This window comes from Mauremys reevesii, linkage group 15 (genome assembly GCF_016161935.1).
Source record: "Mauremys reevesii isolate NIE-2019 linkage group 15, ASM1616193v1, whole genome shotgun sequence".
Classification (NCBI taxonomy): domain Eukaryota; kingdom Metazoa; phylum Chordata; order Testudines; family Geoemydidae; genus Mauremys; species Mauremys reevesii.
The window spans coordinates 28631556-28653256 of record NC_052637.1 but is presented as its reverse complement, the minus strand read 5'-3'; the positions used below and the strand labels follow the sequence as shown (position 1 = coordinate 28653256).

The 21701-nt window shown below is 46.8% G+C and overlaps 1 protein-coding gene across 4 annotated transcripts in view; it reads left to right on the top strand.

Moving 5' to 3' along the window:
- Positions 1–902: 902 nt before the first annotated feature.
- Positions 903–21701, top strand: part of MGAT5B (alpha-1,6-mannosylglycoprotein 6-beta-N-acetylglucosaminyltransferase B) — a 170812-nt gene continuing 150013 nt past the window's right edge. For 2 of the 4 annotated variants that reach the window (XM_039502379.1, XM_039502380.1), the window contains exons 1-2: positions 8389–8456; positions 14611–14723. In XM_039502379.1, the coding sequence (XP_039358313.1) occupies positions 8389–8456; positions 14611–14723 (181 nt within the window). Of the gene's footprint in view, positions 937–1713; positions 1861–8388; positions 8457–14610; positions 14724–21701 lie in introns of those variants that run through there. The other 2 variants (XM_039502381.1, XM_039502382.1) reach the window with 2 other exon arrangements.

The following is a 21701-nucleotide window of genomic DNA, read 5'->3' as shown; positions in this document are numbered from 1 at the left end:
TTGTATTAAAAATCTCATGGCTTTTAAACCGGTCTCAAGGTTTGTGCGGGGGCCTGACCCATGATTTTTGAATACATGGGGTTGATGTTATTGCAAATTGGACACCTATATTAATATATTGTGAGTAACAATTTGAAGGCATTTCATGGGTGATCCCACGGCTGCCCAGAGACATGAAGCACTAGCAATAGTCTCCCTGTCACATCTTTGGGCTGGAAAAATGTTCTGTTTGCTGTGTTGTTTTAAGTGTGTGCAACAATTCTCCCACCAAATCTCCCAGGCTGTTCTGAAAACATGAAAAATGCCCTTTCCCTTATAAATAAAAATCAGACAGACATATTTCCTCTCACTCCTGGGATTAACCTAAATGTTTTGAAACACCAGGCATGAAATATGCATCAGAGAAACAACTGTATCTGTTTGATTCCTCTTCCCACTTTCCCCATCACACCATGGAGATATTCCTGCAAATCTAGGTTTCCTGGCTAATGTTAGTGTTTATGAGTTTTTGCACATTGTCAGTGGGTGCTGTTATGACATTACTAATGCCTCAACACACCCGCATAAGATAATGGACAATTGCCTCTTGATATGCTGTCTGGAGCCACAGTGAAAGCACATTAAATGGCAATTTCAAACACAATAAAGTGCTTGTTATTTATTTATTTAGATTTTTCATCTGTCTGCTGTCTCCAGCTGGAACCTGAGCAGTCTTGGGCTCCCAATCAATATGTCAAACCCAAGGGCGATCACAATTAGAAGCTGGAGTCTGACTTGAGCTAATTTGTGGAATCAGCTCCTTCTGCCAGGTGCTGCAGGGATGCCTCTCAAGCCATGAGATGGCCTTCCCAGTACTCTGCAAAACCCAGGAGACAGCTGACTCCAGGCTCTTCTAATGTGTGTTCTGCCTCGCTTGTTCTGCTGGGAGTAACTCAGGTGAGTTTGGTTCGCTGGGCATTTGATCTGTGTGTCATTTGGTCTCATTCTCCTCTCACTTCCGCTGTTTCTTTTACAGTCTGGTCTGAATCCTCCAGTGCATTGGGCAGGGACAGTTCTGTCTTGCTCTGCTGGCACCAAGCTGCCCTTAAGCAAGCATAGCCAGCCACCAGAGTATGCTGTCTGCACAGGTGCTTCCTCCAAAGCGGGAGAGATACTGGGCTGTTTCTATTCCTGCCACCCTGCCGGCTACCAATGCATGGAGCATGAGTGTGGAAAAGGAGATGTGGCCAGAGCTCCTTACTTCCCTGGCTACCAGGAATAACTCCAGTGTACTCAACGGGCCCAGTCCTGCTCTCACTCACCCTGGTGCAAAAGAGAATTGAGCCTGTTGAAGCCAATGGAGTTCACAGGTGTAAAACCAAGAGAATCAGGGCCAGGATTCTCTGATGCTCTTTTACAAATCAAGATGGTTCTAAGCTGTCTATCTCAAGCTGGCCCTCATCTCCAGAGTATCTGAGCACCTCCTATTACTGAAATGATTACAGTGCTTTTGCTCTCATGCTTCCTTCTTGGCCACTAAGATGCATGCTTAGAGTGTGCATCTGTATGGTTGTCTGTGAGAATGAGGGCTGTAACAGGGTTGTCTGCCCCTTTAAGGGCCAGGAACTCTGGGGCCGGCCAGCCCAGTTCAATTATCAGACCCAGCTGGGAAGGGAACAAGCGATTATAAAAGCCAGCAAGTGGCACAGTTGCTGCAGGCTGGAGATAGGCTCTTATGGCAGACTCTAAAGCAGCAGGGGTGAAGGGAAAGGTGTCTTCCTTTAGCATGGCAGGTAGTAGGGGGTTATAGCCCAGGGTGGATAGAGGAACTGCTTTGTTTGGCTGAAGTTTGTGTTTAAAGACTAAAGTTGTGCCCTGCAGGTAGGGCCTGACAGGGTGTGGTGTCAGTCCTTGGGCTGGGGAGGCAGGCCATGCTACTGCACCATTGTGGAAAAGCCTGGGCACCGGCGGGAGGGGTTTCCACTGGGCTCCTATAGCAGGTTAGTGGTTCTTAGTTGTACAAGATGCAGTACCCTGAAAAAACTAGTCCTGGGTCTCTGCTGAGCAGTTCTAATTGCCAGACTTCTGTAATGTGTGTTGGCAGGCACATTGAACCAGCTACTCCCTGTGGTTCTGACAATGCAATCCAGTCCTGTCCTGCTCTGCACCTTGTTTGAAGTAACTGCATTCAGAGATACTGAGAACCAGCTGGGACTCCCCTGACATAGGGGATCAAATAACTTGCTGCTAAGAATCAAATTTTAGCTAGTGCCCCCTGCCCTCACTGAGGTGGCAGTTGCTGGTGAGGAGAAGGGTCTATCTGTGGCAGGCTGATAGGAAGGCAGTGTAATCTAGTGCACAGGGCAACAGAGTGGGAGTCAAGTGGCCTGGGCTCTGTTCCTCGCTCTGCCACTGATCTGCTGTGTAGCCTTCCACTCTCTGTGCCTGTTTTTCCCCCCACGCCCTTTAGTCTGTCTTATCTAGCTACATTGTAAGCTCTTTGGGCCAGAAATTGTTTGCACAGCTCCTAGCTCAGTGGGGTCATAATCTTGTCTGGGGCCTCTAGGTGCTGCTAACTAATAAAGCAGCAAAGAGTCCTGTGGCACCTTATAGACTAACAGACATATTGGAGCATGAGCTTTTGTGGATGAATACCCACTTCGTGGGATGCATTCGTCGGATTCACCCACGAAAGCTTATGCTCCAATATGTCTGTTAGTCTATAAGGTGCCACAGGACTCTCTGCTGCTTTTACCGATCCAGACTAACACGGCTCCCCCTCTGATACTAATTAATGAAGTGTTGCCAATTCCCATGATTTTATTGAGTCTCCAAATATTCTCCTGAAACCCCCAGCTCTGGGAGTCGTATTATCATCTGAGATCTCACTTTAAAAAACTAAGTTTCTAGCTCTTGTGGTTTCTAGAAAGAAAGCAAAAAGAATTAGGGCTGTCAAGCAATCTAAAAAAATTAATCGTGTGATCTATTATTGTTTAATCAAGCAATCAAATACCATTTATTCAAATATTTTTGGATGTTTTCTACATTTTCAAATATTGATTTCAATTACAACACTGAACACAAAGAGCACAGTGCTCACTTCATATTTTTGATTACAAATATTTGCACTGTAAAAAATGAGGTGAATTGAAAAAGACATACAAGTACTGCCGTGCAATCTTTCTCATGAAAGTTTAACTTACAAATGTAGAATTATGTACTAAAAAAACCCTGCTTTCAAAAACAAAACAATGTCACCTGAAAGTGAAAACAGGTGTTTGTATGGCACTGTTCTAGCTGGTGTTGCAAGATATTTATGTGCCAGATGTGCTTAAGATTCATATGTCCCTTCATGCTTCAACCACCATTCCAGAGAACATGTGTTCGTGCTGATGACAGGTTCTGCTTGATAATAATCCAAAGCAGTGCAGATTGATGCATGTTCATTTTCATTATCTGAGTCAGAGGCCACCTGCAGAAAGTTGATTTTCTTTTTCGGTAGTTTGGGTTCTGTAGTTTCTGCATCGGAGTGTTGCTCTTTTAAGATTTCTGAAAGCATGCACCACACCTTGTCCTTTCAGATTTTGGGAGGCATTTCAGATTCTTAAACCTTGGGTCAAGTGTTGTAGCATCTTTAGAAATTTCACATTGGTACCTTCTTAGCATTTTGTCAAATCTGCCGTGAAAGTGTTCTTAAAATGAACAACATGTACTGGGTCATCATCTGAGACTGCTATAACATGAAATATATGGCAGAATGTGGGTAAAACAGAGCAGGAGACATACAATTCTCCCCCAAGGAGTTCAGTCACTAAGTAATTATTGCATTATTTTATTAACGAGCATTATCAGCATGGAAGCATGTGCTCTGGAATGGTGGCCGAAGCATGAAGGGGCATATGAATGTTGGGCATATCTGGCATGTAAATACCTCGCACTGCTGGCTACAAAAGTGCCACGTGAATGCCTGTTCTCACTTTTTCAGCTGATATTGTAAACAAGAAGAGGGCAGCATTGTCTTCTGTAAATGGAAGCAAACTTGTTTGTTCAAGCAATTGGCTGAACAAGAAATAGGACTGAGCAGATTTGTAGGCTCTAAAGTTTTACATTGTTTTGTTTTTGAGTGCAGTTATGTAACAGTCTATTGTGAAAGTGCAACTTGCAAATATAAAGAGATTGCGCTCCAGTTCTTGTGTTTGGTGAATTGAAAAATACTATTTTATCATTTTTACAGTGCAAATATTTGTAATAAAAATAATATAAAGTGTGCACTGTACACTTTGTATTCTGTGTTGTAATAGAAACCAATATATTTAAAAATGTAGAAAAACATCCAAAATGCTTATTAAATTTAAATTAAGATTCTATTCTGTTGTGATTAAACCTGTGATTAGTTGTGATTCATTGTTTTGAGCTCATCGATTAATCGCCACCCCTAGTTAATTTTCATCAAAAACATTTTCAGGTTTTTGCTGAAACATCTAATTTGGGGGTTATTTTATTTTATAATGAAAAATACTATTGATGGAAAAATGTTTCAATTGGGGAATAAATGTTTTGATGGAAAACTTTTGATTGTCTCTGATCTGAGCTATCCCGTGTCTGATTGCAATGCAGCTTACGATGCCTGTATATCCGTGGAACTCTGACTTTAGTAGAGTTACTCCTGCTTTACGCTGCACGAACAGGAGCAGAGTCAATGCCCCAGGTCTCTATGGAAATAGGCGTTGCGATGTCAGGGCAGTCATAACATGGCATTTTACCTTGATCAGCCTAATGGGGAAAATGTGGGGCACTTGTGTAAGTGCAGGAAGCCTGCAATTAGTTTATAAAAGAGTGGGTGGTGTTCTTATTGCAGTGACTGTCCTATTAATAAAGCAGCAGCAGAAAAGCATTTGATAAGCCATTTTGGGGAAGGGAAATAGTTTTCAAACTTCTTTTCGGGGTGAAAAAAGCAAAGCAGGTGAATGGGGAAGGGAGGATGAAGAGGAGGAAGGAGGCATGCAGTCATCGAAGGAAGCACATCCACTATAGAAAGGTCATGTCCCCTGGTTGTTACCGTTAGCTGTACGAAGAGGCAGCAGCGTGGGATCAGGTGCTATTGTGCAAGGTGCTGTGTACACACATGGTGGAAAAGAGAAGGTCCCCAAAGAGCTTGCCTCTTCAGTATGCCAGACTCTGCACCCAGCTGTGGCCAGGCTCACACTCTGTGTCATTGTAAATTGAGGCACAACATGCCCCTCTTCGTTTAATTCTAGTTAGTGAATCTTGTCTCTGATTCCACCTCCTGGGATGCTTCACGCTCATACAGGAAATGCTCATTAGTGGGCTAGCTGGGTGTGCCGAAGCAGAGCTGGTACGATCAGGTCAATGAAAATTACATCCAACTGTACATAACGAGGCTGTAGTTTCCTTATGCTGCAATCAAAATGACACCTAAAACAATCATGCAAAGACATAATTCCAGCGAGGGCTTTGGGTGGCACCGTAAACCACGGGAGCAGAATTCCTTCGGGGTTGCGTGGCTGCCTATTGTTAGTTCTGCTCACCTAGCAATACCCCCAGCTCCACTCTAATCCAGTACCTGAACGTGCTCTGTGAGCCAACGGCGCTATCGCTGCTCAGTGCTGCTCTGAGGCACCCAGCAGTGTGCTGGCCCATGCCCGAGCCTGTGGGTGCTGGTGTGACCCACACACCTCCTGGGTATGGTGCTCTGTCCACCCTAGGGACACTGGGACCACTTGGAGTCTTGCAATGTGGCTTTTAATTCATGCAGTAGAGGCTCATACATTTAGCTCCAGACATCCCAGGTTTGATCCCGCCTGCTGACGACCAGGATCTGTTGGTGTTACACTGGAATTGGCTGTCTACGTCTCTGTGTGTGGGAAATCACTCCTCCACCAATTCAAGCTCCACTCTGACACCACCCCAACCACCACTTTCCCTTGAGAGGGGGCTTCCATAGAATTAGTAGGGCCTTCCTTCTACTAGATCTGAGAGGGGGGGCAGGCATCCATGGGCAGGGCTCTGCTAACTATAGTGAGAACTAGTCTTATCTGCACTGGTGGGAGTAAAATGGCATTTTATTTATTGAGAGTCTGCTCTTAAATTCCACAGCAGAGGGTCACTCTGGGCACCCTTGGTTTACAAGAGCATGGGTGATCCACAATAAACTTTCAGCAAAGCAACAGCTGCCTCATTTCTTCCCAACACACCACACATCAGCTGATCTCCAGGTCTGTGACCAGTATGGCTCCAAACCCCTCCTGATCCTTCCCTGCTAGAGAGATTCCACCCTCAGCCTCCTGCCAGGGCTGGGCCCAAGAGATGAGCTGTACAGTATGATCAGAAGGTCAGCAAATTCCGGCTGTTTGTAGCTCTCAGTGCTGTGATCAGTCCCTTCCTGGGGGTTTAGTCCCTTCCATGAGAGTAGGATGTTCTTACTAAAAGTATTTCTCATTTATGTGCCATCTCCCAGACAAGTCCTACAATGGTGCATCTACAATGACTAGTTATCACATCGGTGCTAAGGTTACTTTCATCACAGAAACAGAGAACTGGAAGAAAGCTCACTAGGTCATCAAGTGCAATCCCCGGCACTGAGGCAGGACTAATGGTGGCTGCTACTCAGTGGGGAGGTTGAGAACCTATGTATGTGTAACCCATGCACCTCCTGGGTGTGGTGTTTTGTCCCATCTAGTGGCACTGAGACCACTTAGGGAGAGATGATGAGTTGCTCTACAGCCAGTTGGCTTTTAGCTCACACCGTAGAGACTCATGCACTAAGCGCCAGAGGCCCTAGGTTCAATCCTGCCTGCCAATGACTGGGGTCTGTCGGTGTCACATATGTGCTTGCCAGGCTAAGTTCTGCCCCAAGGTACGCTGGTGTAAATCTGGAGTAACTCTCTTTCAAGTGCTTTTGCTACATGGGTTTGATAGCTGGTTAGTGAGAGGTGACCGGTACCGCTGATAAATCTGATAAATCTCACTCTTTCTATACGGCAAAGGGCCATGCTCTTATTAACAATGCAGAAGATCAGCAGGTCTATCTCATTGCCACAGACGCAATGAGCCCTGTGCATCAGCAGCTGAGGGCCTCTGTGGATGAAACTTGAATAGACAAGGAGATGGATTCTGATTTCACTTACAGAAGTATAAAACAGGAGCAGTCCCAGTGACCTCACTGATGTGAGGAAGGCAGAGTTGGACTCCAGGCCATTTCTGCTCCAAGCTTTAAATATCCCCAGGCACTTTTCATCAGAGTAGGGGTTTACCCTGCCATCTGTTGTGCCGCCTGGTGGTTTTTTGGGTTGACTGCTGTCTTTCACCCCAGAGGTGGCTGCATTTTAGAGGTGCTCGCTGTTGATAGTTTGTGAAGCAGTTTAGGATAAAGGGTACTCTATTAATGTGAGATTTACTGTTGCTATTAAAATTTAGGAGTTCGCTGATAGGGATGGGGGCTCAGTTGTCTTGGTAAAAGATGCCAGGGGTTGAGATTTCAAAATATAGGTCTTCAGCCGAGGAAAAATTGAAATCTCTGGAGCGAAGAAGTTCCAAGAGCCAGCATAGCTGCTGGCTCAGCCCTACCAACATAATCACTCCTTAACAGAAGGCAACTGATGCCATCCAATGGCTACCACTAGATGGTGCCCAATCCACAATTTAACAGGAAGGTTTTCGCCGATCCCAGCTGGAACAGTGCAGCTTTCTCCGGTGGAAACAATGCAGTGCCTGCTCAGATTAAAGCAAGGGGCTGGATACCTAGGATTGTGCAAGGGAGCTCCCAGGATGGGATGGAGCTGGCTCTGATATCACATCTGTGGACACAGAGGATTGGGAACACCATCGGAATCCAGAACAGTGCAGACTTTTGACTTGGGAAGCCTTCCCAGAGGACAGCAACTAGCTGGAAGTGCTGAATGCTGGTTTGTGTGTGTGGGGGGTGGTGGTGGTGTGGGGGTCTGGCATTTGACTCCAATTAAGGTGAAATCGGGAGAGAACAGGAAGGAGAGCAAAAAGTGGATGTGATGAAGGAGTCAAGGTGTCTCCCAGCTGCTCCATCTTCTGTGGGGAGAGATGGATGGACAGAAGTGCTGCTGTTTGCGACAACCTGCCTCCAAAATGTGAATAAGAAAATCCTGCAAGAGAACCTGGTTCAGTTGTGCTTGCTCTGTTAAGATCTATTTCATCCAGAGCAGACAAACGTTCACCAGGGTTGCTCCACTGGAAGAGAAGTAGATTACCTGGAGCAGAAGAGCTAAAACCCCTCTCGGTGAAGTTGGATTGGTTTGGGGTGCTTTCCCCACTCTGTATACAAATCGTCCTAACCATGGGCACTGTGTAACCACAGCGTATGGCTGGCTAAAGTGTCGGGTTGCCTCCTTTTTATTTCTTATATAAGTTTGAACAATGATCACAGTCAATTCGGATGGAAAAATAATGATCAGAAGATGTCTTGTCACCTTGAGACCTTTTAGGTAAAGTTCTTTTTATTGCTCTATTTACCATTGTCCCTCCCTACCCCTGGCCTTTGCCCCCCATCTTGCTGTTCAGCTTCAGGGAGCTGAAATTGAATAATTCATCTAAACAAATTTCCTAGCACTCACTGTCTTCCAGGGGAATCAATCCCAGATTGAAATGTCAAGAATCAAAGCAAGTTTGCCTTTAAGTCAGCTTGATGGGAGCTGATGTGTGGCTCTTGCATACTGTACCTGGCCTGCTAATTCATTTGTTATGCTAATATCAGTTGGGTATTAGTTACAGGTTTTTAATACCTTTCTTGGTGATATTTGCACCCACTGGGAAATCGATGCATACAAATTAAAAGCCAGCTTTGGCTGTCAGTGACACTGGTTTGAATCCAATGATGTTAATGTGGTTGCTCCGGATTCAAACTGTAACCAAGAGCAGAATCTCATCCAAAGTCAGACCTTCCAAGCTCCCCTTCCCACCTGAATTTATGCATTTCTGCTTACTGATCTCCTCCCCCCCACCAACAACCTCAAAGTTTTTATGATTCCATGACTATTGATTTGCATAAACTCCTTGCTGTACGTCTTTGTGTGTGTGTGTGTGTGTGTATGTGTGGACTGTCCATTAACATGCAAACTCTTCTCTAATGCTTGTGTGCTTTCTTTAAAACTGATTTGAGGAGTCACGCTTTGTGCACTTTCAGCCTCCAACGAGCATTGTTTGTTAGTGTCCTATGGGTGAGGAATTAAAAATGTAAAGGTTAGGTCTGAATCAAAACAAACCCATCACAGTGCTTTCTGATGGTCCAAGTAACACAAAAGCATTCAAAGTGGATTTCATGAACCAGGATGCTGGGTTTTAAATGTGGCCAAAGGAAATGGGGTTTGGGGGGGATGGAAGGGAGGCTCGAGTGATCTTTTCTCACGTGGGATAGCTTTTGAGAATTATTGCTGCTGAAATTTCATCTGTCTAAAGAGTTTATCTGCCCCGCATACCACCATTGTATCTGAGCACTTCACAGTCTTTTAATGTAGTTATCCTGCAAACAACTCTCAGAGGTGTGGGAGTGTGATTATCCCCATTATACAGATGGGGAACTGAGACACAAAGGAGGCTAAGTGCCTTACTCAAGGCCATACAGGGAGTCTGTGGCAGATCTAAAAACTGAACACAGGTTGCCCAACTCCTAGGTTAGTGCTCCAGTCACTGGACTGCCCACCTTCTTGGACCATCCAGGCAAACAGGTGGGACAGGTAGCTCTGCTAGGATTTGGGAGTGGGTCAGCAAGGGGATGGTACCTCCCCGTTGGCTTGGTAGGGATTTTGTCTCCAATCTGATGGCAGGCAGGTTGGGGGGATAGCAAATGAGTAGAAGGGGTACGCCTGTGAGGTTGTGCTGTAGGCGGTTGCTTTTGGATAGCAGAGGAGGATAGAAGAGAAGGGAGAGGTGCCTAATCACAGTTGGGCTGCATGTTGAAGAGGAGGTGGGAAAAATTCCCATATCGCTCATCCTCATTCCGCTGCTGTGAGCCAATCCTGCCCTCAGTGAAGTCCAGGGCAAAACTCTGATTGACTTAACAGGTGCAACACTCGTGGATGAAGCAGAGGTGGATCGGGGCACACCCTGAACTAGCAGGGAGGGGCTAAAGGAGAGCAGTTACTCTGTAGCAATTCACCAGCTGTGCCAGTTGTGTCAAACACTATACGCAGCTGTCATCTAGAGCTGTCGCTTTTGCTCCTGTTGAATGACACTCTGCTTAATAGAACAGCAGCGCCCAAGGCGTTGTGTTGGGCTCGGCGGCTGCCTTCAGCGGGGGACGGGGCCAGCTCCACTTTGAGAGGGGCTGTTCATTCACTTCCATAAATATGTTTGTTAAACACTAAGATGAAATTAGTGGAAGGGGCTCCCCCTCTGGGAGCAGGGAAATCTCATTTCTAGCAGTATCCTGGGAATAAGGCTTGAAGTAGGAGTAACAGCAATGAGTCATAGCACACTGGCCAAATCTGATTAAAATTAGGCCTGAGACTGGAACAGGAGGGGAAATGTATGTGGGCATTTGGGGATGGGGCCAGGTGACCAGTTTGGGGGCTTAGTCTTGCTAAGAGACTCAGGTATCTGGACAGTGTTCTCAGTACACTAGGGCCTGATTCTGCACTTACACTGGTGTTAATTGGGAGCAATTGAAATCAATAGGGTTACGCAGCTGTTAAACTAGTGTGAGACTTGAATCAGGCTTTTCTAAGAGATGTTTTTTCCTTGAGATTTTATATCACAGGAAAATAGATGTGATTGACTGTGGCTAAAGCACCTCAGGGGGTGTTTCCCCCTCAGTCATTTAGACAAAGTGGTGGCAAGGATTCTCCCTGGTTTAACTCATCGGTAATGGTGTTTGGTGGGAATGTTTTGAAGCATCGGAACCGAAAGGCTAAAAACACCAGTGTGGTAGGACTGAGGTGGTGAGGGAAGCCCAACCTGCAGCACCCACTTATTTTCTAGGTCTAAGCCCTGCCCCCCAGCTTTGCTGATGCTCGTCACTCCCTGCTAGTGTAGGCCTTGAGCATCCCACAGATCAGCTAAAGGTGTCATGATCTGCAGCTTTTCTCCTATTCTAGCCCTACCGCCACCAATTTACCAGCGCACTTCAGTCCTCACCTGTGGCACACCCTGTTGTTTGAACTCTGCCCTTACAGATCCTGAGCCATCATTTCATGTAGTGACCATGTGGTGAGACTTGCGTATGCTCTTAGGCCTTGTCTTCACCGCAGCTTTAGCTCGAGGTATGATTCAAGTGCTCTCTTAACCCGACTCCTGTCTGCACATGAGTCTCTAGCTCAAGTTAAGTGGTGCTTTAATCTCAAGCTACTGGGGGTGTGGGTTGACACTTGAGAGCTGTTGATGCTCACACTGCTAATGCAGTGGGGATGTAGCTAATGTGCTGCTAATCCAAACGTCTGTGTGGATGCTCTCACGTGAGCTAGACTAACTCAAGAGCAGCTGGCCGCTCTTATCCACACTTAAGTTAGCGCTGCAGTGTAGGCAAACCCTTGGAATCTAGACATGCCCCCCCATCCAGCTTTGTGTAGTAATGTGTCTGGTCTGGAGTCCATAGTGGTCACCTAAATCTATTGAGACCACATGTCAGCTGGCATTTGATCAGCTTATCTCCACTCAAGTCAATGGGCTGGATCCACACGGGTGCAAATCAGCATAGCATCAGTGAAGTTGCCAGGCACCAACTGGAGCTTTGGCCCATTGAAATCAAAGTGGCGCTCGGCTGACTTCATTAATCATCCTCCGGATAAGCTTAGTATGGTGAGGGAAAAGTCCCAAATCTGTGAGCGTACCCTGGGAATGGAGAAGAGTTGCTGATTGCTAGCACTCTGTAAACATAGCAGGAGGAGATAAAATAATGGAGAGGAGGATTTCTTTATAGAAACTTGTGTGAATGGCTCACTTCTAATGTGTCTGACTTCAAAATCAAGAGTACCTCAGTGGATGATTCTACCCAGCAGTACCCGATGGAGCCAAAAGTTAATCACGAGTCAGCTATAGCGCCTTACCCCAGCCATCTCTATGCTTCTCTTTGGGGAACTAAAGAGGAGTGCTGTGAAAGCTTGTAAGTAGAAAAGCCATTTCTTTCCTCAGAACCTTAGGGGTATGTCTACATTACCCACCGGATCGGCGGGCAGCGATCGATCCAGCGGGCATCGATTTATCGCATCTAGTTTAGATGCGATAAATCAACCCCTGAGCACTCTCCTGTCGACTCCTGTACTCCAGCGCCATGAGAGGCGCAGGCAGAGTGGACAGGGGAGTGGCAGCAGTTGACTCACCGCGCTGAAGACACCATGGTAAGTCGATCTAAGTACGTCAACTTCAGCTGCTATTATTCACATAGCTGAAGTTGCGTAACTTAGACCGATTTCCCCCCCGCCCCAGTGTAGACCAAGGCTAAGAATGCATTGTTCCCTTGGAGGATTAATGATGCTGCTTAGCATTTTGCCGTCTGGTGACCCAGTGTGAGAGGCCTCTGGTGTTTCAGGACCATGGAAAGCTCATGGTTTCAAAGGATGCTGCAGCCTTTTTCTGCATGCGTTTCCAGATACCCAAATGATATATAGCACATCAGAATACAAATCCCCAGGGCCAGATTTTGCTCTATTATAATTGTGTGAATCTTCAATAACTCTATTTAAAAACTATGCCGCTATTCCAAACTGACAATAAATAAACTGGGCAGAACTTGGCACTCTCCGCCTGGACATAGTCCTAAAGCAGGGGATTGTAAATACTTCAGTCCCGGGGTAGAATTCTAGGTAAAATTGTCACCAGAACCTTGTAAAATCAAAGCATCCTGAATTAAATTAATATGTGGTGTCAGTCCATGCGATGAACAGCCAGCTCGGAATGTAGATGCTATATGGTCGTCAAAACTCTACGTTCAACAACAGGTAAAGTTAATGGACTAGTTTTGGAAACAGGCCTGGATGCAGCTCTCATTTACTGTGAAAGTCCCCTGATTTCAATGGAGATAATTCTGACTTACACCCGTGTGAGGTTCAGTCAGGCCCCTGGTATCTTTTGGCCATTTCCCCAATACTAGGCGCCAGCACAAAGAACTGCAGTCCAAACTTCCATGGAGATGAGCGATTGAATGGAGAGCCTCCCCCCCACCACTTTCCTCCCCATAAGAAAGGGAGAAAATCAGAACAAAATAAGAGACAGCCTACAAACTAAGGGTGAACCCCCCGAATCTCCTTCCTCCTAGGAAAAATCCCACCGAGCTAAATGCTGTTTCTCTCCCAAGTAACCGACTTAGGATTTGACCTGGTGCATCTTTTTAAGTACCTAAAATCTTGAGCTTCCTCCCCTTCCTCTGCAATCCATTTGAAATTGTGAAGTTTTTCCTTCAAATGAGATGCTAGAATGCATGGACCCTTTGAATTTTTTTTTCAGCAATTGTTGGGGGGGTTTCCTTCTTTCTTTCCCCCATGATCTAAATTGTTAATTAAATCGCTCCTTGCCAGATCATAATTATGAACATTAAAATGCATAAACAAGGCCTTGCATAATGATGAAGTGATTATCAATAGAAAGGATTTGTACAGTGCTCATCAACACCTCTTAGCAGGGGTGCTGGATGGCTAAGGCATTGGGAATAGAACGTGAAGCCTTTCACCTCTAGTTTATTAGCTCAAATTGTATTGGCTGGACAGATTCCCCTAGGGAGGAGAGAGAAAGGAAATAACAGCGGACAACTATGCAAAATGGGACAAAGGGACAGCCAATGAAATTACAAGGCAATACATTTAAGAGTGATCATACATAACACATAATCATCCTGTGGAACTCACTGCTACAAGATATCACTGAGGCTACGCACTAGGATTCAATAGAGGATGGATAATAATGAGAGCATCCACAGGGTCATTAGAGGCAAAATATCTACAAGGGATATCAACCCTCATGCTTCAGGGCATAAGCCAACCACAAAGAGCTCTATCGACAAAGAGATTTAAATGCCTCACTGCCACTTTAGGTGCCTAGGTCCAAAATTTAGATCCTCAGAACCCCCACTTGGCTACTAGCTAACCCAGTAGGCACCTATGTTCTGTTGGTGCTTTTGTTTCTGCCAGTAAAGTCCCCTAGGCACCAAAATTTCTGCTGGGTGGCATACACAAAGCCACCTAAGTCTTGACAGCAATGAGCTGCTCAGTGCCTAGTGCACCTCTAAGCCTGGCCAGCTGCTGGACTAGATGGACCATTGGTCTGATCTGGCTTGGTATTTCCTATGTTACTAAAGCAGATCAACACTGGTGACTTGGCCAACCCTTTTTGAATGGCCAAGAGGACCAGGATTAAGAATCAATTGCTGAGGGTTAGAGGTCAGGTACATGGCACGATTGCCCATTCCACCTCTAAATGCTGCCCCCCTTTTTTCCCCCCTCATACAGAATTTTCAGTAAGAAAAGTCAGTGCAAGTGAGCTCTTGAGGGGGTGTTGGGTGGAGGTGGTTTTGCTGAGAATCAGACCACAGGACGTGTGGGCCTGTCAGTGAAGAGACCCATATCTTACTAGTAATTGGTGGGACAACCTGTTTAGCAGAAAAGCCATTACTGATTGTGTCTCACCTTATCTTTTCTTTTTCTCCTCCCTCAGGATATTTGTGTTGGGCATTGGATTTTTCACCCTGTGCTTCTTAATGACATCTTTGGGAGGCCAGTTTTCAGCGAAAAGACTGGGAGACTCTCCCTTCACCATCAGAACCGAAGGTAACTGGCATTTTAACGGTTTTGAAAACTATTTTAAAAGAGGAGAACTTGTGCTGGTTTTTGCTCCTTGTGACTAGTAGGGGAATAAATCCTTCTTCTGGGATAATGAGTCTAGGGATGTGGTAGTGCACTAGTCAATGCCTGTCTGTTGCTGCTTCCTGCTGGAGTATGACAGACCTACCCATGTCTAATAGCTCCCTCTACTAGCTCACTGGGTAGGGGCCTGTGTTTCTAGAGCCACAGATCTTGAATTGGTTGAAATGCTAAGTGTATGGGCTGCTTGACTATTTCCATTCAACTCTTTGTCATTACATGCTCCATAAACCAGGAGGACAGAGAGGGAGGAAATCAGATGGAGATTGACATTTTCACAAAGCCTTCTCGAGAACATTACGAAGTGTATGGAGGGGGATGTAAACCATGAAGCTCTAGCAGTGTTTGGTGCAACATTTTGATGGCACCTGGTGTATAGAGAACCTGGGTGATCTGAATGCAAGGGGCTAGATTCTCAGTTGATATATGCTGGTGTAGCTCCATTGACTGTGCCAGCTTATAGCACCGGAGGCTCTGGCTCAGGACTGTGTAAGGCTTTGTGGTTGTAGACAGGTTTGGTCTCCAGAGAGTGGAAGTGTGGCGAGTGATGTTTTTGCCATTTTATTTTACTTTTTTGTCTCAAAAGGAGACACTATGATGGGAAACTAGGGGATCAACTGTGTGTGTGTTACATTTTAATACCCATAAAAGTACACTATCGAGGATGGAGAGGGAATAGGCAAAGGGTTCTGATTCTAATGGAGAAGCTCATTGGGAGAAATGTTGCACAAGGGCAGGTCCTAGGATTGAAGGGATGTAACCCATTCCCTTCTTTTCCTCACCCCTGTGTATTTCTGACACCTCCAACCTCTGGTTGCCTCCTGCCCTGATCCACCCTCCACCCCCCTACCCAGGCCATGTAGGGATCCTGCTCATCTGTTTGTGGAGTGAGTTCTTGTTGCACCTGCTCACCTCCCATAATGGACTGAGGGGTCAGGAGATGGGGCTGCAGCACAGCAGAAATGTGGGAGGATGGAGAGAGAATTGGGTGCTGGATGGGACAGCTGATGGGGAGTTGAGGATGGTGCATGTCGTTAGTGCTGTGGCGTGTTGCTGGTGCTGCAGAGTTGTTAATGATGCTATTCTTGGAGCTCCCGTGTTAGCCGCACCAGCAGAGTGCACAGCACACTCTGATTCGGCAGACCTCGGTGCTGTTCAGAAAGAAAGACCACAGGCTCGGATCGGTGACGAAGGTTCTTGGCCAGGTTTATTGTCCACAAAGCATGTTACTAGCACCCTGTCGAGTAGCTCGCAGGGACACTAACACGTGTGCCTGGTACAAGAGAAGGGCTCAGTCAGCAAACAGGATGCTGTCCCCTCAGCCGATGTATGCCCCTCCCATGACTTCTCCTTTTATACATGGATACAAATAAGTGACATATTATGCTCCATGTTGTTTATCATCACCCTGGTATGAAGAGATACCTATCTCATAGAACTGGAAGGGACCCCTAAAGGTCATCTAGTCCAGCCCCCTGCCTTCACTAGCAGGACCAAGTACACCTCTACCTCGATATAACAGTGTCCTCGGGAGCCAAAAAATCTTAACACGTTATAGGTGAAACTGTGTTAGATTGAACTTGCTTTGATCTACCGGAGTGCGCAGCCCCACCCCCCTAAAGCGCTGCTTTACCACGTTATATCCGAATTCGTGTTATATCAGGTCGTGTTATATTGAGGTAGAGGTGTACTGATTTTGCCCCATATCCCTAAGTGGCCCCCTCAAGGATTGAACTCACAACCCTGGGTTTAGCAGGCCAATGCTCAAACCACTGTACCTGCTAGTTCAAATGAAACCTCCTCATTCATTATCCTGTCATCCCATCCTTATCTTATAAGGGGTTGGTGTGTTCCTGTATAATCTCATGGGAATCTGTGTATGTGATTATTTAAGAACTCTGGGTGTTTTTGTTTCATCCTCTCTGGTTAGATGCGCTTACTTGGTTAGCCAATACCCAGTGGGATGAATGTGTGGTGGGGGTACTATGTAGCCATGCAGGCCAAAAGCTGCCACACTCCAGTAGCCTTGAACCACTAAAAACTATTGGTGACATCAGTGGGGGGTTTGCTACAGTAAAGAGTGTAGCAGTAGCTTCAGACAAGAGGACAGGTGGGCAGACAGTGCTAGCCGATATGATACGTGTCGTCATCCCCGTGAAAGGGCCAATCGGCATTTCCTAAGTAGAAATATCCTGCCCTCATGACCACTGATCAACTAATGGGAGTTTGTTCTGACAGTGTGCGCAGGGTTGCCAGGTGTCTGGTGTTTGACCAGAATGCCCGGTCGAAAAGAGACCCTGGTGCTGTGCAGACCGAGCCGTTAAAAGCCCGGTTGGCGGCACAGTGGTGGCCTGGGGCTAAGGCAGGCTCCCTGCCTGTGCTGGCTCCGTGCTGCCTCTGGAAGTGGCTGCCAGGTCCCTGCGGTTCGTAGGTGCTGGGGCGGCCAGGGAGGCTCCACGCGCTGCCCCCGCCCCCAGCACCAGCTCTGCAGCTCTCATTGGCGGGGCAGGGGTGTTTGGTTTTGTGTGATTAGAAAGCTGGCAAACCTATCCATGTGTTTGTATTTGAGTGTTGTCATGCAGTACTACTTGCTGAATGGAGTTTCTGCTGGACCTTTCTGAAGTCCATCACAGAGAATGCTCCAGCTTGCTCATGTCATTGAATTTAGCTCTGGATAAAAAACAGCTGCTTGTTTGTTTTTTGTTCCAATTTACCTCTGGACAGTTAAGTACTTTGGGTACAAATGAAATAGCAGGGAAAGGAGAACTTTTCAAGAGAGGTGGCCCAATCCAGAGCCTGAGATAGCCAACGTACATTTGGTCAGGCCAGAAGACAGTCCCGGAGCAAAGAAAAGACACCCCCTTCACACACACTCATGCTCTCTCCCAGCTGTGGTGATAAACACATCACCTCCTGATTAATTGAGTGAGGGGGCCTCGGACTAAAATCCCCCATTTCAGCCAGAAGTCTAAGTGATGAGGGATAGAGGGAGAGATAGCAGAACCTGGACTAAATGCAGCCTGGGGCCTACCTCGCTTGCAGAAGCCCCTGAGGCAGAAAGTCAGCGTGGGGAGAAGTGGGACTTGGCCATGGCCTCTCCTCTGCACAACCCTGGGCTGGGGAGTGGGCATGGCTAGGGTATCCCTGTACTAATCAAAGTGCACCTTCTCCCCCTCAAAAAATCAGGGCTCCTGGGCCAGATCCCCAGCTGGTGTAATTCAGAGTCATGCTCTCAAAGTCAGTGATCTACAGCTGAGAAGCTGGTCCCCTGGTGAAATCTAAATCTGCCTCCATACAGCAGAAAACAGTGCAGGAGGGAGGGAGGCAGCAGTACCACAGACTGCACTCCCCTGCCTTGAGCTCCCCACTAGGTCGTCTGTGGATTAGCAGGTGCAGGGAAGCATCAGTTACATCGCCTTACACTATCTGGGCTGAATTTGGCCCATTGCCCCTGCTGTGCTGAGATTCACTGTGTCTTTTCCCTCTAAGCATTTCCAGCATTTGAATCATCATGTGCTGAAGCCAAGCAAGAAAGAAAACACAAATAATATCCCTTTCCCTTTGTCTGCTGTGTAAAATGACACAACAACGCTTCCTCCCTGGGAGAGCTGATTAAAGTGGCGTTCTGCATGCCAGCCCAGCTATGGGTGAGAAGAGTCTCCCCTGGGGATGAAGTTGCTAAGGTGAGATGAATTAAATCTCCTCCAGAGCTCCTTGTACTCCCTTCAGGATTAAATCCGCCTCTTGGGTCAATTGAAGAGGTAGTCCTGTCAGTTGCATTTGTATGGAGGGGCTAGGGAGATGGCTTCCAAAACTCTGCCGGTGCCAGTAAACTGCTTGGTTGGCTTCAAAAGAGATTAACATGTAATGCTGCCTTTGGCGCTTCTCTTGGTTTTCTCCCTGGCAGATAGAGTACAAAGGAGTTTTTGTTTCTCCCCACCCCCTTCATAATTGTTCCCATCATGAACTCCGTTAAGTCTGTTCTCCCAGGGATTAGTGTTTACTTGGCTGGTGGTAGCCTGAGCAATAGAACGCTGGGAGATCAACGCCTTCTGTCTTGCACATTTCACTGAAGTCAAGTTGTCTCCCTTTAGAGACAGACCCACGTTTCCTGAAGGTGGGTGTGAGCATGTCGTGTGGTCACTAGCCATGTAGTGGCCTTTGTAACAATAACCGCTGGAGTCAGAGTACACTGACTTTCGTCACGTGACGGCAGCTGCTGCGTGACTGATTTTTTTTCCCCCCAGCAAGACTTCTCTTCCAAGCACCTTAATCCATTCGGGATGCAACTTCCAGGCAAAGTAGCAAAAGGTGTTATATTTAAACACAGGCAAGTTCTAACAGGGTCCCTCATTCAACAGACTGGCAGCCTCAGCCATTCCAGCTTAGTCTGATTGTCAGCTGCTAGACTCTTGGGTCAGCTTCTTAGTCACAATAAGGCTTCTTTGTGCCACTCTAACAGCTAACCTGAGGGTCTGTTTACATGGAGGAAAAAGGTGTGGTCTTAATATGGGTTAAAATCACAGTGAAGATATGGCAGCACAGGTTAGCAGCTAGAATGCAATCCCCGGTTCCCCTATAGGCTTGAACCAAGCTGCTAACCCAAGTTAAAAGCAGAGTTGCTGTGTCTTCACAGCTGTTTTAACCGGAGTTAGCTAACGGTGTCAGCTAAGGAAAGTTAAGAACACGCCTTCTTTTGCAGTGTGGACACACCCTAAATTGCTAGCTGAGGATTCTTCTCTGAAGTCCTGGAGTATCCAGCCCCTGGAGGCTGCTGCAGGTGTTTGTAAATTAAAGCAACCTTCAAACTCTGAACTGACTCCCCGCAGCCCTGGGGTTGGAGAAGTGCAGAGGTGAAGTGTTCCCCGTCCTACAACCAGCACAGCTGAAAACAAGTCGGTTCGTCAGTAAAGGAAATTCAGCCTTGGGCAGCTGGCCATGTACCACTTAAGTCTCCCATAGCTCCTCGAGTGGCTGTAATTGGCTTAGTGACTGTAAAGATCTGATCACTGCTTCATCTTCAAGATGAGAGAAACTCAAGTCCACCCCTTTCTTCCTTCCCTTTCTACAATACACCTTAACCCATGGAGTTTGTTCTCTGGGCCAAATTCTATTCTTGGTTACATCAGTGTAGAATCATAGGGCCTTCTTAGAATTGAGTGAAATGACCTCCAATTTATACCATTAAACCTGGGAGAAGAATTTGGTATAATAAATTCAACTGGCCCACTGCCAGACCATTTCCTAGGAGCCCATGGCACAGCCCTTCTCTGGAGTGGGTCATTTCAAAGATTCTAGCAGATGAAGTGAGGGAAAATGTGCAGTCATGAGCCTTGATCCTCCTCTTGCTAGCTCCATTTTTGCACTGGTGTTAACTCTCTGGACTTCAGTAGAGTTAATCCTGAGTTACACTTGTGCTGGATGTCACAGAGTCACCGGCGCGATGCTCTGGAACGGCTCTGTATGAAGCCAGTCAGGACTCTGGGGGAGCCTCCTCTCTCTGAGCACACTGTCGCCAGGGCAAGAAGCTTACACTGCTTTGGCCTTCCTGGGTCTGACCTCGGAGCATTCAGCATCCCCTTCCACACCATGCACTTCCCGCAGTGAGTCCACCCGGGCGGGGCTCCTGGGAAAGCCAGAGGGTCCTGCACCCCAACTCCGCAGTCAGCAGTGACTCTCAGCCAGCGTTGTAAAACAGAAGGTTTATTAGTCAACAGGTACACAGCGTAGAGCAGAGCTTGCTAGCACAGAAACCAGCGACTTTCAGCAAAGTCTGTCCTGGAGGGACCCCAGGCCAGATGCCCTGGACTCCCCCGTCTCCAAGTCCCAGAGAGGAGACTGCCCTGGACCCTGTTGCCTGGCCTCCACAACACCCCTTGCTCCTCCTCTGGTCTTTGTCCTGCTTCCTGGCAAAGTATCACCTGGTCGCCTCCCCCTCCTGGGTCTCAGGTTAGGAAGGGCATCAGCCATACCTTACGAGCAGGCAGCTGGGCAGCCTCACCTGCTCTGAAGGCTTCAGCAAAAGTCACACACCCAATTCCCACTATGTAGGCATTGGTGCAGCAGACAGGGAAACTGAGGTACACACAGTATTAGTATAGGACAGTAAGATTCACATGCAACATAAGGTGAAAAACTTCACTTCATCACACTGGGTCAGCATCAAACCCTGGGGCTTAAGTGGTGAATCTTCCATGGGCTCTTTGTATAGGGACAAACTTCACCCACAATCTGCTGGATGGTTTGTATTGTACCGATCCAGTTTTCTTGTAGCTGCAGGTAGGAAGAGATGAAGATTTGCTCCCCTGTCCTGTATCTGGGAGAAGCAGTGAATGTTGAATCTGATGGAAATAGTCAATAGTTATCCACTTAGTGGTCTTAGTTCTGTAGCTCTGTCTAGGACAGCTACCACCTAATTAAAAAGCTCAGTAAAGAATTCAACATAAAGTTTTTCTTCACTGGTTGAGACTTGCCTTTGGTTTTCTCCATCGGTTGTAGAGCTCCTGGAGGAACTGCAGGTCAGAAATGAGAGTCCCTGCTGGCTCAAATTAACAGTATCTTTTCCTGCAGCTTTCAGGTGGGTGATAGTGGAGAAAGAACTACTTGAAAGGAACTCAAAGACCCAGGGCCAAATGTTTTTTTTCATAGATTCTAGGACTGGAAGGGACCTCGAGAGGTCATCGAGTCCAGTTCCCTGCCCTCATGGCAGGACCAAATACTGTCTAGACCATCCCTGATGGGCATTTATCTAACCTACTCTTAAATATCTCCAGAGATGGAGATTTCACAACCTCCCTAGGCAATTTATTCCAGTGTTTAACCACCCTGACAGTCAGGAACTTTTTCCCTAATGTCCAATCTAAACCTCCCTTGCTGCAGTTTAAG